The sequence below is a fragment of the Gavia stellata genome, chromosome 14 (genome assembly GCF_030936135.1).
Source record: "Gavia stellata isolate bGavSte3 chromosome 14, bGavSte3.hap2, whole genome shotgun sequence".
NCBI classification, from domain to species: Eukaryota; Metazoa; Chordata; class Aves; order Gaviiformes; family Gaviidae; genus Gavia; species Gavia stellata.
This window is the reverse complement of record NC_082607.1, coordinates 1,908,108-1,923,630: the sequence shown is the minus strand read 5'-3', so window position 1 is coordinate 1,923,630 and position 15,523 is coordinate 1,908,108. Positions and strand designations below refer to the sequence as shown.

At 38.2% G+C, this 15,523-nt stretch overlaps 1 protein-coding gene across 2 annotated transcripts in view; it reads left to right on the top strand.

Moving 5' to 3' along the window:
- Positions 1–5,491: 5,491 nt before the first annotated feature.
- Positions 5,492–15,523, top strand: part of LOC104256013 (fibronectin type-III domain-containing protein 3a-like) — a 30,905-nt gene continuing 20,873 nt past the window's right edge. The window contains exons 1-3 of one of the 2 annotated variants that reach the window (XM_009810291.2): positions 5,492–5,612; positions 10,835–10,910; positions 12,140–12,216. In XM_009810291.2, the coding sequence (XP_009808593.1) occupies positions 5,517–5,612; positions 10,835–10,910; positions 12,140–12,216 (249 nt within the window). In that variant the 5' untranslated portion in view covers positions 5,492–5,516. Of the gene's footprint in view, positions 5,615–10,821; positions 10,911–12,139; positions 12,217–15,523 lie in introns of both variants that reach the window. The other variant, XM_009810290.2, reaches the window with a different exon arrangement.

Below are 15,523 nucleotides of genomic sequence, written 5' to 3'. Positions count from 1 at the left end.
GAAAATATTTATTATGCGATAACAGGATTTCTGAAACTTGCTAAATGCATAATACTGCTACACATTTGCACAATAGATAATCTTACGTTCTATTAATATGATTAAAGGATATAATTCCAATGAAAAAGTAATTTTTCAATATGTGAAATTTTTCTTATTTTGTATGGTATTATAAACCACATTTAATGAATACAGGAACTTTTCTTTGTTTTTACACGCCCTGCACATAAATAGCTGCAAACTCGTTGTTACTGCCTAAAGAGAACCATGTCTGTGAAATTGTTGATGTGGTGTTGATGTTTACTGGTGACTGCTCCAAAGTTCTTGATAAAACAGAAGCGTTTGCACAGGAAAATTATTCCAGTTGTAACTTTTTCTTAGAGATATTACTGTTACAATTTTGAAGTTGTTTCTGTTGTGTCATCCAAGTAGAAGCGGCTGTGAGTTGAACGTGGCGCCTCATTCCCAGCTGCGCGTTGGCGAATGGTTACAAGAGGCTTTGTAAGGCAGTAAGCGTTCTTTCTAGTGGTTTTAGTAAACATTTGTTAGTAACTACCCCCATGTACTAGAATTGCATATTTATTTCACTTTGGACTGAAACTGTTTTAGACTACTTCAGATTTTACTTTCAAAAAGTCTCATGAGAATCCATGATGTTTTCTAGACTTGAGGTACGATGATCTAGTATCAGACAGACTTCAATTAGCTACCTTAGCTTTGCTGGTTCCGTATAGGGAGCATAATAGCTGTTTTGTATGTAAATAAGAGCCCAGCTTTTCTCGGCTGAGGCGCTGACTTCAGACGGGAGTAGGCATGAATCAATGAACACTGAGTTCAGTGCGAATCCTCGGGAGCTGGACAGGGTCCAGGATGACTGCAGCATTGGTTGAGAAGAATTTGGGCTGGAGAAAAGGGAAGGCCAATGTTTCAGTCTTCCAGAGTCTCGGCGTTTTTACTATGTCAGGAAGTGAGGTCAGGCACAGCCGCTGTATACTGTAATTGTTTTCTGGAAGGCTAGTCATTAAGATTTTCTGTTTTTCTTAGAAGCCTTTGTAGTGTGAGACTGTCAGTGGAAAATATTGCCTTTTTTTTAATATGGTTAACATGATTAACCGTATTACATTAGCACAGTGTTGAATTACTCGGGAGCACTTCTCAGGGTACATTTTTTAAAATATGAACTGGTTTTATTTGGTTTAAAATAAATGTACTTTTTTATGCTGTGAAATGACAAAATATTTCAGTTTTTTAGATGCATGTGTCTTGAACAAATAGTCTTTGAAAGCAGTAGCTCAACCTATTTCTGGTGTAGATTTCTGTTAACTTAGAAATGCGATATCCACTATTACTTCTTTCAGAAGCACTCTTTTAGCAAAGTTGAAGGTTTGCTTCTGAGATGGTTAGTCCCAATTCTTTTTTTTTTTAATGGCCATCATGCTATATAGGCTGAATTAATCCTTCAGCTCAAACAAGGTTTGGGAATGACCTTTAGGCAATGTCTAATAGAAACCACTGTGAAGAAATGAATCAGGCCAGAAGTACCCTTGCAAAATGTAACCTTTCTAAAAATTAATCTATTTAATTCCATACTGACTCAAAAGTCTCCAGCGCATGGTGACAAAGCTCTAGAAGATACCTCTACAAATTCTGCTATTGATTCATATATAATGATTCACTAATTCTCAGTCTCTTCCTTTGCAACTCCGAAAACTACAAAATTTGCCTAGTCTTTAATGGTTGCAGGTGGGATTTTTCTTGTTTATTTTTAGTCTAGAGCTTAAAATTTTGTGTATTAGCTCATCTTTAATGTCTGTGCAGCCTGTGAATTCTTAGTGCAAACACTTTTTTCTTCTTTCTTTGCCCTGACCACGTGGACAGTTAGTAGTGATGATAAAGCACCCAGCTGCCAAGAACAGCCCCTGGAAAATAGCAGTCTGAGCCTCTATTACCAAGCACACGGTGGGATAAACTAGTCTTCAGGGGCTCGAGAGGCTTTTTGATGCAGTTCTGCCTTTAGGTGGGCTCTTCCTTTTTGGGCCGTGTACAACTCTCCAGCTGGATTTGCCTATCCAAGCTAACTTAGTTTGGGTTTTGGGTAAAACCGGGGCTTCAGAGAACACCCAGCACCAGTGACAGCCTTTGAGGGAAGCTGTGAGACTTGGTAGGACTTAGACTGTGGGAGTTGTGGATGGAGGTGGGTTCAGGATCCTCGGACCTCCTCTCTGCCCAGGTAGTCGTTGCCCTTCACCTTTTCTTTAGAAGCAGCTGCCGCCTTCCCTTGCAGCCGCCGTGCTGCATGGCTTACCCTGCTGCTGCCTTCGGTGGTGAGAGTCGCGGGGCTGAGCTGGAGAACGGCAGGGCTGGATTCCTTGCTCCTAGCCTAGCAGTGGGAGGGTGTGGGTAATGGCTTTTCAAGCTAGATCTCCATTTCTTTGTTTTGTTTTTCAGGAAATTGTGCTGACTATGTAATAACTTTTCAGGAATTCTCTTTTTATTTACCCAAATACCACCTACTTCCGTGAATAAAATGGAGACTTGGGAGGCAAACCCGTTGATATGATGTCCAGTGGGAGCGCTTTTATTTTCCTTGAGAAGTTTTACCTATTAAATTGGGGAGGGGTTGAGGCCCATGCTCATTTACCAGCAGAGGTGGTACCTTTGAGAGCAGCGGTGTCTTTTGCTGCTCTCTTACCAGTATTTTCAAGGAACGAAGCTGTGCTCTAAAACAAAAAAAACTTGGGTTTTACAAATCTATCAGTATGCGGTGGGATGTTCTTTTTTATCGTTAGTGTTCTGCCACTTGCAGCCATCTGAGCCCAGCTGTACAGTAAAATGTTAGCGTTCTGAGCCAGGTGAAACTGCCCAACAGTTACTGAAATGGTTTCATTTATGCGAGTACTTCTATTTTCTCTGACCATATGGAGATTCCTACTAAGACATGAAATCGTATTTGCTATTTTTGGAGATTGTCATTAACTGTATAGAAACATTTGTTTCCTAATACTCCAAGTATTAAGTTCTTCCTCTGAAAAATGTGAAGTTACAGCGCTAAGCAAGTAGAACGTGTGTGTGTAGGTGTAAATGTAAATACTACCTGTGTCATTAGGCAATAGATTAAGGATTCTGAAAGCCACGTGGATGTCAGTGCTGTGCTCTGCAAGTTGTACTAACTACACTGTGCTGCTCGTGAATGTAGACAAAGCCACAGAGAATTATATTCGGCCAATGTTGGAGACTAGGATAGAAACTTCGAACGTTTATTTAAAATTGCAGGTGGTATTGGGACTTGTTTCAGAACACATTTTTCTACAGCTGGTTATTTTGGTTAGTTGAACATTTGAATGCAGATGTAGCTGCTTTTTGGTAAAGGGTTTCCTCCTTTATACAAAATGCTAATTTATGTCATCTTTGAGGTTCTTAGATGAAAGAAATTGAGACTATACGCATATATAAAATACAGTATTTTCAACCTGCCTGTGTATACTGAATTCCTATTATGGCTCTTAAGACTTAGATCTAACCTCTAAAAATGGGAGAGGTGTAGTGGAAGAAACTTCTGCCTTAATTTTAATATACTGACTGGCAGTGTTAACCGTGCAGGTATTTGTAGGTCAAATAATTATATACAATCAGATTAGTTTGTTTCCTTGGCAGAGGTAGTTCAAAATCTGACAAACAGGATGGAAGACTATTTAATTCAGGAGATAAATAACATGCTAAGGTAGTTTAAGTATATATAGGACAAACCTGATACAAATTTAAGCTTTGGAGGTGGTGTCTAGCCCTTGCACCTGTGCAGTCATATTTGGCCTCTTAAAATTTTTACTGGAGCAGACCTGGAAAACAGTGGGTATGCAGAATGAGCTGGTTTCTTTGGCAGTCCTGGGTATTTTGTTATGCTGTATTTTCTGGCTCTGTGATTGTATCAGTTATTTTGACATACTTTTGCAAACAAGAAAGAATGTGGGTTTTACCAGTCAGTGGATGCTACCAGCCTCTTTACCTTGTGATGGTAATACAGGAGAAGTCCTTGTAATCTCAACTTTTATTACAGATCCTTTCTGAATGAAATGAGTTAACACCAGAAGAAATGATAGCAGTCAGGCTAGGATATTTCTCCCACTGTTGCTAATCTGCTGAAGATTCAGTCCTACAAGTACAGAATTAATCAGGAGTTTTCTTTTTTTTTTTCATACTGTTTTTTTCCATAACAGTTATTTCCATACTGGTTATAGAGAACTGAACAAGGATTTGGCAGTTGTAGATGGACTGACTTGGTTCATGCACAGATTGGGGGGGGGGGGGGGGAATGTTTTTTGTTTTGCTTTAGCTTTTTTTTAATTTAATGAGTTGGCCTATTCTAACCGCATTTTGTCTTCTGTATGGGTTTATAGGAGGTAAATGGGAAGGGAGAAGGAAATGTCAGCATTTCCTGTATCCTGTTATCTTGTGCTTTTTATGGATGCTGAATTAACTACACACTGAAAATTCACTAACATTTGGATTGTATTTTGACGTTTGGATTGTATTTTGACTTACTATAATTACAGATTATTCACTAGAAGCCCAAAACTATGCAGCACTTTTCCATATCCAGTTCTCCATGGTACTCAGTTAAAGAGTTTTGTACAAAGTACTGTACTCTTGTGTTGCCTTACACCTTGTTTTCACTGTGTCAGACTTATGTATTGATGACAGGTTGCAACACTGGAGAAATTGCATGGTTTGGGGGGTTTTTTGATCATCACAGGGACTGAAAAGTACATGCAGTATGTGAATTATTTGGCCCAAAACTTGGGTTCTGGAGTACAAGCAATTTAGAAATTGTAACTACAAATTTAGGAATAAAGTGCTGCATAGGCATAGATTATGCTACTGTGTAATTGCTTCATTTATGTACCTATTTCATCACTCGTGGCATGTCAAGTTGAATACGCATGATACACATTTAAAGAGCGTATTTTTGGAAGAAGGATATGTATTGCTTAAATGCAGTGCTTAAAAATGAAAAGTAGGATAATACATTAGACTACTTGGGTGTACTCCACTGTGTAGAACTCGGACATATGACATGTGATTCCCCTCCATGCTTTTAAGACTGTCAGTTTGCACAAGCTTTTAATTGTGCAAGGAAGCTAGAAGTGGATGTTTTATAGTAACGTTTTTCTCCAATTAAAGTCAGTTTATTTGAAAATCTTTGGGGGAGAGTTGTGGAGTGTTGAAGTCTGATGATATTTTCCTATTGAGTTTTCAAATGTTCTTGAATTGCTGTCATGAAAGGATTCAATTACTGTCAATGGTGCAGGTGTTTGATTTTGTTTTGTGGAGAAGGAAGAAACCCAAGAAAAACGTCCTGACGGCACTGCTGTATTTTTCTTCTGAAACATTGGTACTAAGTTTGGCAAATGAAGTAGAGAGTTATTTAGGGGAGGGGAGAGACATATCTAGTATTGGCATTCTCTTTTTGTTTCAGCAGGTGGTTAACGTGAACAGTTGTCAATGAATGGTTTTCAGACATGATGGCCGACCAGCCGCCTCCGTTAGAAGCTACGCCTATATTGAATGAAGTGCCACTTCTACCTCATATGGTTAATGGGGACAGCATACAACAGGCAAGTAAATCCGTTGCGCTTTCATGCAAGTCATGTCATACTGTGCCAGCAGTGGTAGTAGGGAGGTTGACATTCAAGCATACTGTAGAAGACAGAACAGGTGGAAAAAACTCTTTGTTGTACAACTTGTATGATGGCTGAAAGAGGAGGAGACTTGAATTAAAGCAACTGCAATACTGGTTTGCAAAGTTAGAAAAGCATGTGGTTCTCAGCACTGATACCATCAGTAAAATAGAAGTGCCAATATAGAGAGGAAGAAAATAATTTGCTGTTAATGTAGTGGAAATGTGAAAAGACTGCAAATTAAAAGGAATGTTTGTTAAATGCATGTAAGTGCTTTAAAATTAAAGTACAAAATCAAAGAATAAAAGGAAAAAAATATAATATATGGATTTAATAAAGCACTAAGGTTTTGAAAGCTCTTCTTAAAGCTCGTGTAAAATAATCAACAAAGATTAGCAAGTGGCTGCAGTGCTCTACACCAAGAAGTCTGTTGCTGGGAAATGTAGAGGAGAGGAAAGACCTTGGCTTCCTGGTATTAAGTATCTTCATTAATAATTACAATCCATTGGTGAAACCTGAGTATATTTAGTTGAAACGTTAGAATTTTATTGGACACAACCCTTCAGAAGTACCTAGTATGATTAGAAATACAGACAAAAGTAAAAGAAAAACAATTTGATTGAAGCACAAACTTGTCTAAGTTGTCAGTAAACTTGAAGTGAATTTACTGTTTGTCAGGAGAAGCCACATGCCTTGTACTTCAAAAGCTGAGATACTTTCCTATCATTTGGAGATAGACTTTCAGTGCACTCAGAAATATTACAGACATCCTGATGTTTTAAGACTGGATCTTAAATTAAGAAGCATCTTCCCCCCGCCGTAGCAGCTACAAACATGACTGGTCCTGGTAGGAGAGAAAAGGTTGGTTGGTTTAAATAGCTAAGTGGCTGGCTGTTGGCAGGCTGCAGCTGGATAGGGTGCTAGGTAATCTCATCTAGGCTCCCTTTCCCATGAAAGGTTGAACCAGATGATCTCTTGAGGTCCCTTCCGACCTGGGCTGTTCCAGGATTCCATGGTAACAAAACAAATTTGAAGGCTTTTTGTGCCTGGAGTTAAATAATCGTTTTGTTGAAACAAGGGACAAAACTCTACACATTGCTTTAATCTCATCAGTATATAACTTCAAGTGTCTGACAGTAATTGAAATAGGAATTAAGGGGTTAATCCAGAAGGAGAAGTTGCGTAAAAGTTTCTGGAGGATAACTGTCATATGAAATGATTATGAAGGGTAACAGTGAAGACCTTAGCATGTTTGAATGTACAGTGGGTAAACAGGGTACGACAAAATAACCATGAGTTGTTGAGGGTCTGATAGACCATAAATGCTGGGAAGTTTTAAATGAGATATCCTTTACTTTGTAATTGTTACAGATGGGGAAAGATTGAGGTACACTTGCTTGTAAAAATAGCCTTTATTTTTTAAAAAAGTCTACTCTGCTTTTTTTTCCCCTCAGACTCTGGAGACAAAAGTACAGTGACTGCGTTTTGAAATAAGTAAAGCTATAGAGCCTCTAAGCTAGTTCTGAAGTTCTAGCATTAGCAATGTGAAATTTTAGATGCTGACCAGCTGTGAGATTATTCAGTAGCTAGTGTTTCATGTTACACAAGAAAAAGAGATCAAGTAGATCTAATTGGAGAGCATCTCCATAGCTGTATTTGTATAGCATGTCTTGGTATAGATCAGTATGTAGAATACTAGTGTGTATTGAATGACCCAAAAGAAGGTGACAGTCATTGAAGTTTTCGGAGCCTGATGGAGACTGTTTGCTATCAGGTGAGGTTAAAATAAAAAAAAAGTTGGATCTTGGAGAGATGCATGGGAAAATGGCATTTGAAGAGTAGACTTTGAAGACTGATAGTCTCTGAGACTTATAATTGAATTATATTAGAAAGAACGATTAAGTCTGTCTAGTGAAAATCTTCATGGGACCAGGAATGTGATTTCATGTTAATGTGCCAACATTTCTCATTCTAGCATGTCTGTATATAAACAACCGTGTCATGTTGCCATCCTTCAGTTGCCTAACGAATGCACTTGCTGCCCTTGTTTGTGGCACTTTTCTCTAGAGAAGAGAGGCTTCTGAGCCACAGTTTACTTTTAAATAGGGTATTAACTTAGAAGCTTTATTAATGCAGATGATTTTTTAATTATTTTGCTGCTGGTGCTGTAGAGGATAGGCTAATTATAGAGTATTGTACAGTGGTTTTGTTTTCACAAATAAAACTTGTGCTATTTGCCTGGTCCCTTCAAATAGTCAGATGCAGCACCCAGTTCACCAGTTTCATTTCACATAAAGTATAATGTGGAAGGTAGATGGAACTGCATGTGCTTCATTAATTATAGTGAGTCATTCCTCTAAGACATTGCCCTGTGCATTCCTGAAATTCCAGTCTCTGAACTGCTCTACAGCCCTGTGATTACACCACTTACTTATGAGCCTTTTCGCTGAGTTCAGTTAATAGTTTCCTGAACTGTTTGTGAGAACTTCAGTTAGTTGAAACCTGTTCCAAAGATCTGACACGTTCAGAGGCTCTGAATTTCTAAAACGATCCCTCTCCTGCCTCTGAGTTTTCTTGCCCTCAAAGATGAGACTTGCTGTGAGGTTTAATACCTGCCTATGGAGTCCTGTCCCCTGCCAGTGTCCATCCCCAGCAGCTGCTGTTCGCAGCAGACCTCATCTTTCCTGGTTCTTTGTGCTCTGGCAAATCCCCAGCCCGCTATTGTCCGTTTTCTTTAAACAAGTAACATTGCTTCTCTCTCTTTATTCCTGGAAATTCAGTACAGTTTAAGTCATAAATCTACTTACATACTGACAGATCTGCTAAAGCTTCAGTTTTTTAATCATGCCATTTTTAAAAGTATTATCTGTCATCTGTTCTTCTTGTGGAATCATAATAAATATTACTGGCTGGCTAGACGGCCTTTTCAGGGGTTTTTGGTATGTCCAGGAGCAACTCGCCTCCAGCAAGTAAAACTGTCTCCTGTACTGTGAACTCATGGGAGCAGGGTCTGTGTCCATCCATGCTTCTACATCCCCTGTTAAAAAATAAAAGATAAGGTTAATAGAGCAGTATGCAGAAGCTGCAAAATCAGTGTTAAACAGCCTTTACAGTCTGCTCCTTTGAGTTTTGTTTTATACACAACAGTTTAAATGGAAGAGATCTGTGCAAACATCAATCTCTTTCTGTGCTGGAGTTGCACACTCAAGAGTAGAGGGAGAGAGAAACAGGAGATGTAAGCTATACCTTCAGTAAACATGGGTGCGTTTGCACTTACTCTCTTACACATTAGCTGGAGAAACGTGCTTTGTTAATGCCAGCATAAACTACGTGGCAAACTCTTTGGAAAAGAATAAGTGGAATTGGTCCTTCTTGAATGAGGGGACCTTTGCGTTTTGACCACAAGATCTTTTTAAGTCTCATTCTTTTCAGTGATCTTTTTATTAATGACCAATATAATAGAATTGAGGTCTACTTAATAAATCTGCAGCTGATATGAAATGGGAGGAACTGCAAGCATCTTTGAAGCCTGAAATTATTTTGATTACTAGAAAGATAATCTAGACAATTACAAAGTACTGGGTTTAGGTAGCCAGCTTATGATAAGGAATGACTGGGTTTAGTAGTGGTCCTTTAGAAAAATGTCTGCCAAGGGATGGATAAAGACTGCAAGTGGAAGTCATCAGCATTGCACTGTTTCCAGAAAAAGGCAGATAAAAATCCAACAGGGATTTATATACAGGGTATGGCATCTAAATCCCAGAAAGCAATCTTTTCTTTTATTGGTGCTTTATTCTTTATTCCATTTGTAGTTAAGACATGGACTAAGGGTTCAGTCTGAAGGAGGGAATGTTGAAGTTAGATGATGAAATTTGAAGTGATGAGAATAGTGAAACTGTGGTGCAGATGCAGTTCATGGAGCTCCATCACTGGAGATCTAGCAGCATGAAATAGACAGGCTTATTCATTAATGTTGTGTGTAGTTCATTTTTACCAGGAATTAGATGACTAGGTGATCTCTTCAGGTCCCATCTACCTGATGCAATTTTCGTTCCAGGAATAGTATAAAAATAGCTTATAGAAATTGAATGAAAGAAATTTTTTGTTTGTTTGTTTCATAGCAAGTTTTACAAATACATTTTATTTCAATTTTTACATCGATGTTTGTTCTTTATGTCAGCAGGGTAAAATTTTGACTGTGTGCAGTTCTTACACGGCCAAACCCCTCAAACAATGTTAGACCTGTGTCTGTGTAATATAGTAGAATCTCACTGCAAAATTCTTGCAGTAAAGTTGTCAATAAAACTGAAGCCCATCTGCCAATATTTTACAGTAATACTGAAGCACGTGCTGTGAATGGGGTAGAATGAGGTGATGGTTTGCGTTACCCAGCACGAGGGAAATGATGCTGTAGACTGCCTGAGGAATAATTCTGGCAGATGTCCACATTGATTTGCGATCATGTCCAAACTGACCTGCAGAATCTCACTGTTGATTGTATTTCTTTAGCTACAGGATTACACAAAGATGTGAGAAAATGCACCTGATCTTTCAGGAGCTGAGGTGGTAGGCGTGACCTGCTTTATCACCTCTTCTACCCTTCTACCCAAAGGACTGCAGACTTCTATTAAATTACTTGATAGCATAAGAGAATATTTTGTCGAAATACACACCAGCATGCTTTCGATGAAAAACAATGGCTGAGTTTTGGGCTAAGCATTTTTTTTCTTTTGTTTGCGCATGTGTAGTCCTGATTTTGCCAATTTAGCCCTGAAACTGAAATAATCTCATAGACAAAGCTTAGAAAGCAAGGTGAATCTTAGGTAATTTATTGTCCAAGTAAAAGAAGAAAAAGCAGTGTGAAAAATTTTGAAAATAAAAACTTAGTTATTTCAAATGTATCAAGGGAAGCACTTCTGGTAGTAATCAGAGAAAAACACTGATTATGCAAAACTAATGATTTTATGTCAAAGTATGAAGAAATTTCATTCTACCCATCAGTGTTTCTCATCTTGCTTTTTTACTCTCTGAGGTTGCCAAAGCTATATTGTTTTAATCTAACATGTGGGTATAAGGAAGAGATTTTTTTCTCCCCCCACGTAATTTCTAAAATTAGGAAAATAAAAAGAACACACCTTTTTGTGTTTTGTTTTCTACAGGTTATTCTTGTGCAGGTAAACCCAGGTGAAACATTTACAATTACAACTGAAGATGGACACATTCAGTGTATTCAAGGTAAAGGAAAAACTGAAGTACTGAATCCAAATATTTTGATTCTGCAAATATCACGGAATTACTACCAGCATTTGTTTCTGTAATGTCAAGTGTGTTTTTATGTGTTCTACAATGTAATAAATCAGATTTTTCAGTTTGTACTTAAAGCACAAATGAGACAGCACTGGGAAATCACCACGATACCCTGCATCTCTGCAGACTTTGCTGCTATTTTATAAAAGGCCAGCATCTCAGCTGTTTTTGTAATCATCCTGGAATAACTGTCTTCTCAGAATCTTAACACAGGAATTTACATGGGATTTAGTCCACGCTAATCTAAACAACTTTAATAGGCGCTGTGTCAGCTTACTTTACTGTAAGGTGGTGGCATTAGCAGTCTGCTGATACTGAGGGAAGCATTGCTACCCTCTGTGTGTGGCTGCAAACTACTCTCTACCTTCTGGGTAAGTGACAGAACTGCAGATCTGAGTCAGGTCAAAATATCTCCTGTAAGTCAAGTTGAATTTATCAGTACTTCCATTTTTGGAATATTTTTCACCATTTCAAATTATATTATATGAAATGTGTCCATTCTGCTTTCATTAAATCCCAGACAGGAATACTTTCTTTCAGCTTGATGTGAAAAATAATACATTCTTATTTGGGGGGGAAAAGAAAAGTTGTAGACCAGCTGGCAGCATTACTATGGTGCCACTGTTGTTGCTACAGACTTTTAACTCTGTCACAAAATAAGAACTAAAATTTATCTGTGCTGATTTTTGTACAATTAAAGAAGTACTGTTGGCTGTATAAGTGTGGTGGTTGGGATAAATCCAGTCTCTGCTTTTTGTAGAATAAACATACAGCCATACTTGCATTCAGCAATATTATCTTAAATTCTGGATGCTTCCTGAAAGTTATTAAATCATACTTAATGTGTATTTTGAATGTGAAAATGAGTTATCCATCGGTGACATAAATTGCATTATTTTCCTTGATGGAGACTTGGTATAGTCACTTTTTAAAACTCGCAGTCCTGATTATTTAAGTTTCTCTCCTAACTGACTTTTTAATTGGATAGTTTAAGCCTTGTTTCTAAATCTACTTGACTAAAAGTAGTTCCATAAATACAGAGCTGGATGCAGTCGCTGGCTTTTCAGGCACCAAAGTGAGCCACCACCTTTGAAAAAAGGTGTCTCCAGTTTGTAAGCGCCTCATTTGTTAAAAAGTGGCACCTTGTTACTTCTCAGGTCCAGCACATGTTCCTATGATGTCACCAAATGGTTCTATGCCGCCTATATTTGTGCCTCCCGGTTATGTATCTCAGGTAAACTTAATTTATTCTTATATTTCAGTATGTTTGTGGGTGTGGCTTTTTAACAATAAGGCTATTGATTATTTTATCTAGAACAGCTGTTAAAGCATTGCTCATTTTTTCCATTGAACTTATCAGCTATTTAACTTTATTGTAGGCTCTATCACCTTCTGTTCACTTAGTAAAATTTGATCTAGTTTTCAGGGGTTTTTTAATAATACTACTAGGCAGTAAAAGATTACTTTTAGTAAGATAGTAGATGGCCCTAAACTGGCTGTCTGTTGAGCTCCATTAACAGGATCCACATCTTGATTTTTCTTCAGTCCTGTTTTCAAGGTGAAAGTAAGTGCCTGGGTCATGTGGACAATCACAGTCGACTGCAGCCTGCTAAGTGTCGGAGGGCTGATGAGTACAGACGGTGCTTAGCTCTGCTAGGAACAGGCTGACGGAGCATAGCTGGGGGCAGCAGCAGAATTGAACGTGTCTCACGCATACTGTGGATGAGACTCGTGTGTCTTGCATTGAGGTTGTATGGGTCATACACCAGTATCATTCACTCTTTCATCCCTTAGGTCTTTTTTTTTTTTTTCTGGGCTGCATAAGGTATTTCCCTTTAATGTCTTCTCTTAATTCAGATTTTTCTATTCTATTATAACTCTATTTATCAAAGTTTTCAATGCCCCTGTCTCTGCCAGCTCTGATCTCCTTAACATTCAGCAAACCACTCTACTGTTACAGCAGAAGTGTGAAGGGGAGTGTTAATGCTAGTGACACGTACCTATGAAATGAGCGGGACTCTGGGCTTCTCTCCCAGCTTTACTTTTCCATTCTCACTGATTTTCCACTCCTCTGCGTTGTTAAGTCACAGCAGATCAGACCTGCGTGTGGTATTTGAACTGTTATCAGAGGTATTTGAAGTTACCAGTTTGATTTACTTTTAAATTAATGCATTTTTAAAGGGGAGCGATTAAAAACAAATGTTTAAATGGGATAGGCTAGGTTTCTCATTTTCTAGTGGTGTTCAAAATGAGGAGCTTTCTGAGTAGGCTTGCAGACCTTGTATAACTGTATATTCTTGAGTTCCCCAGGCAGTTGTTTTTTTGCATACAGCTGCGTCTGCAGTTTGTGCTTCTGCGATTATAAGTAGGTACTTTCATGCAGACCCTGAAGAAAGATCCCCCAGATAATTTATGCATCAATATGAAATTGAGTCTTCAGTGCAGACAGTATGCAAAGCGCTGGCATATGCTGAGGCGTACAAACTGAAAAATACATTTGTTCTGTGTTTCCTGTCCCATGAAACAAGGAGGTTTGGTTTGGTTTTCTCTTGGTCGTTATGACAGGGATAGACGGGCTTGAAACCAACTTTAAATCGGAGCTTGAATTACTTGTACTGATCTTGTCAGCAGATGAGACTTTAACTTTCTGTTCGCAAAACTGTCTGGCAGAGCCCAGAGATAAGTTATGTTGGCTTCTGCCTAAGTGGAATGAAGTGATTCGGTAGTAGATAATGGGGACCTAGCAACTTCAGACTGTAAAATCATGTAAAAGTCTTGCTATATTAATGTATCCCTTCTGCCTGAAACTGTGTCATGTGTACTTGCTTAACATAAACATAAGAGTTAACATAGCCATCAAAATTTGCTATGAGTTTTGACTTGTCTATGTTATAGTGTGTGTTAGGTTATTATGCAATGTAATGTAGTTCAAGTGGTGTATTTAGTTCCGTTGATGAACCAAAAAGCCCCCCACGTTGTTTCTAGAACAAAGTGCATTCAGTGTAGGCTTAGTCTTAAGCGATTTCTTGTAATTTTTTTCTCCTATTTAAAGTTTGTTAAGAATTGCTAATAATACAGCTGACTCTGAGGTTGTTTCACAGCTGAACTTTGTCACAGCAATTCATGAGTGGACACATTCTATTTCCCTTCAGAAGAACAAGTTCTTGTTAGTTTGCTCTATCTTCTGTTGAGAAGCTTTTCAAAATGTACTTTTGGCATAAGAAGTATTTCAACATCCGTAACGCCTTCTTGGCCCACTAGGAAACGCTACAGTGATTTCTTATAGCCAAACTAAACATGCTTTAAAAGAGGATCTTGAAGGAACTAACAGGATAAAACATAGGGCCTGCTTTTATGTAAGTGCTTTCTTTAAATGCCTGCAAATATAAATTGTGTATATTTTCAGTAACAGAGGGCTACATAAATAAGTTGAAATCTTCTAAGAGTAGTTTTTATTTTTATGATTTACTTTACGGATTGCATAAAAAAATAATTTTTTTTTTTTGCATCTCAATTTTGTATGCCAGCCTGCAGCTGGAACGTGCCCCCCGCTTGCATCCACGGATAATATTTTCTGCTGACTACATGATCCATCTCTGTTAATACTAAAGCACTCTAAGGCCCTGCCTAATAGCATTTGTGATCTGCATTTTTGGATGCAGCTGGGAGGAGATGACTGGTGTAGGAGGAAGGAAGCTTAAAGCTGCAGATTAATTTTAAACCCATCTAAGAAAAATGCCTAGTTTTCTTACTGAGACTTGATTAATTTTGAAGTGCCAGCTTGCCTATAATATTGAACATTTTTCTATCATTGATTTTTTTTTCCAATTACATTGCTCATACCTGTTTAATTTTTTGTGTGAGGGAGAAAACAATTTATTTGTTATCTGCCTTTGAATAGGATTTAATACAATCTAGTTTGCTTCTGAGTCAGAATTCCTGTTAGGTACAGTCTGAATTTTATGCCAGTAGACTTCTGTATTGTGGCAGAAGAAACAAACTGGAATATGACCAGGTGATTTCTCTGATGGTCAACTCAGAAGCCTTTGACCCAGTCAGAACTGTAGGTGCTGGAAACTTAATCCCTCAGATAAGCAAAATGGACTGTAACCGCAGAGTGACAAGGAGTCAGTGCAGATGTCCTCTGTACTCTGAACCCTACCTGGAGAAAGGACCCTGCAAACCTCAGCCTCTGGTTGTCTGTTCTGGGTGTCTTAAAGATGAGACTAAACTGGGCATTGTTTTACTTCAGTGTCACCGTTGTTTAATATGTCTTTTTGTGAATCCTACTCTGGTGTTATTTCTTTACCTTGTCTTCTAAAACCTGTGTTCTGTCCAAAGTCTTTTCTCAGTTTTAAGATTTAGAGAAGCGTTATTGTATAAAACCTTAATGTATTTTAAATTTACTGTAGGAAAAGCAATACATTGAGATATTAATGTATTTCACGTTAGCAGAATTAGACTCCGGAAGGAGCCTCTATATTGCCAGTTTAGGACACATGCTTAAAAGTGTGCATACATATGCATGCACTCTCTTAGCA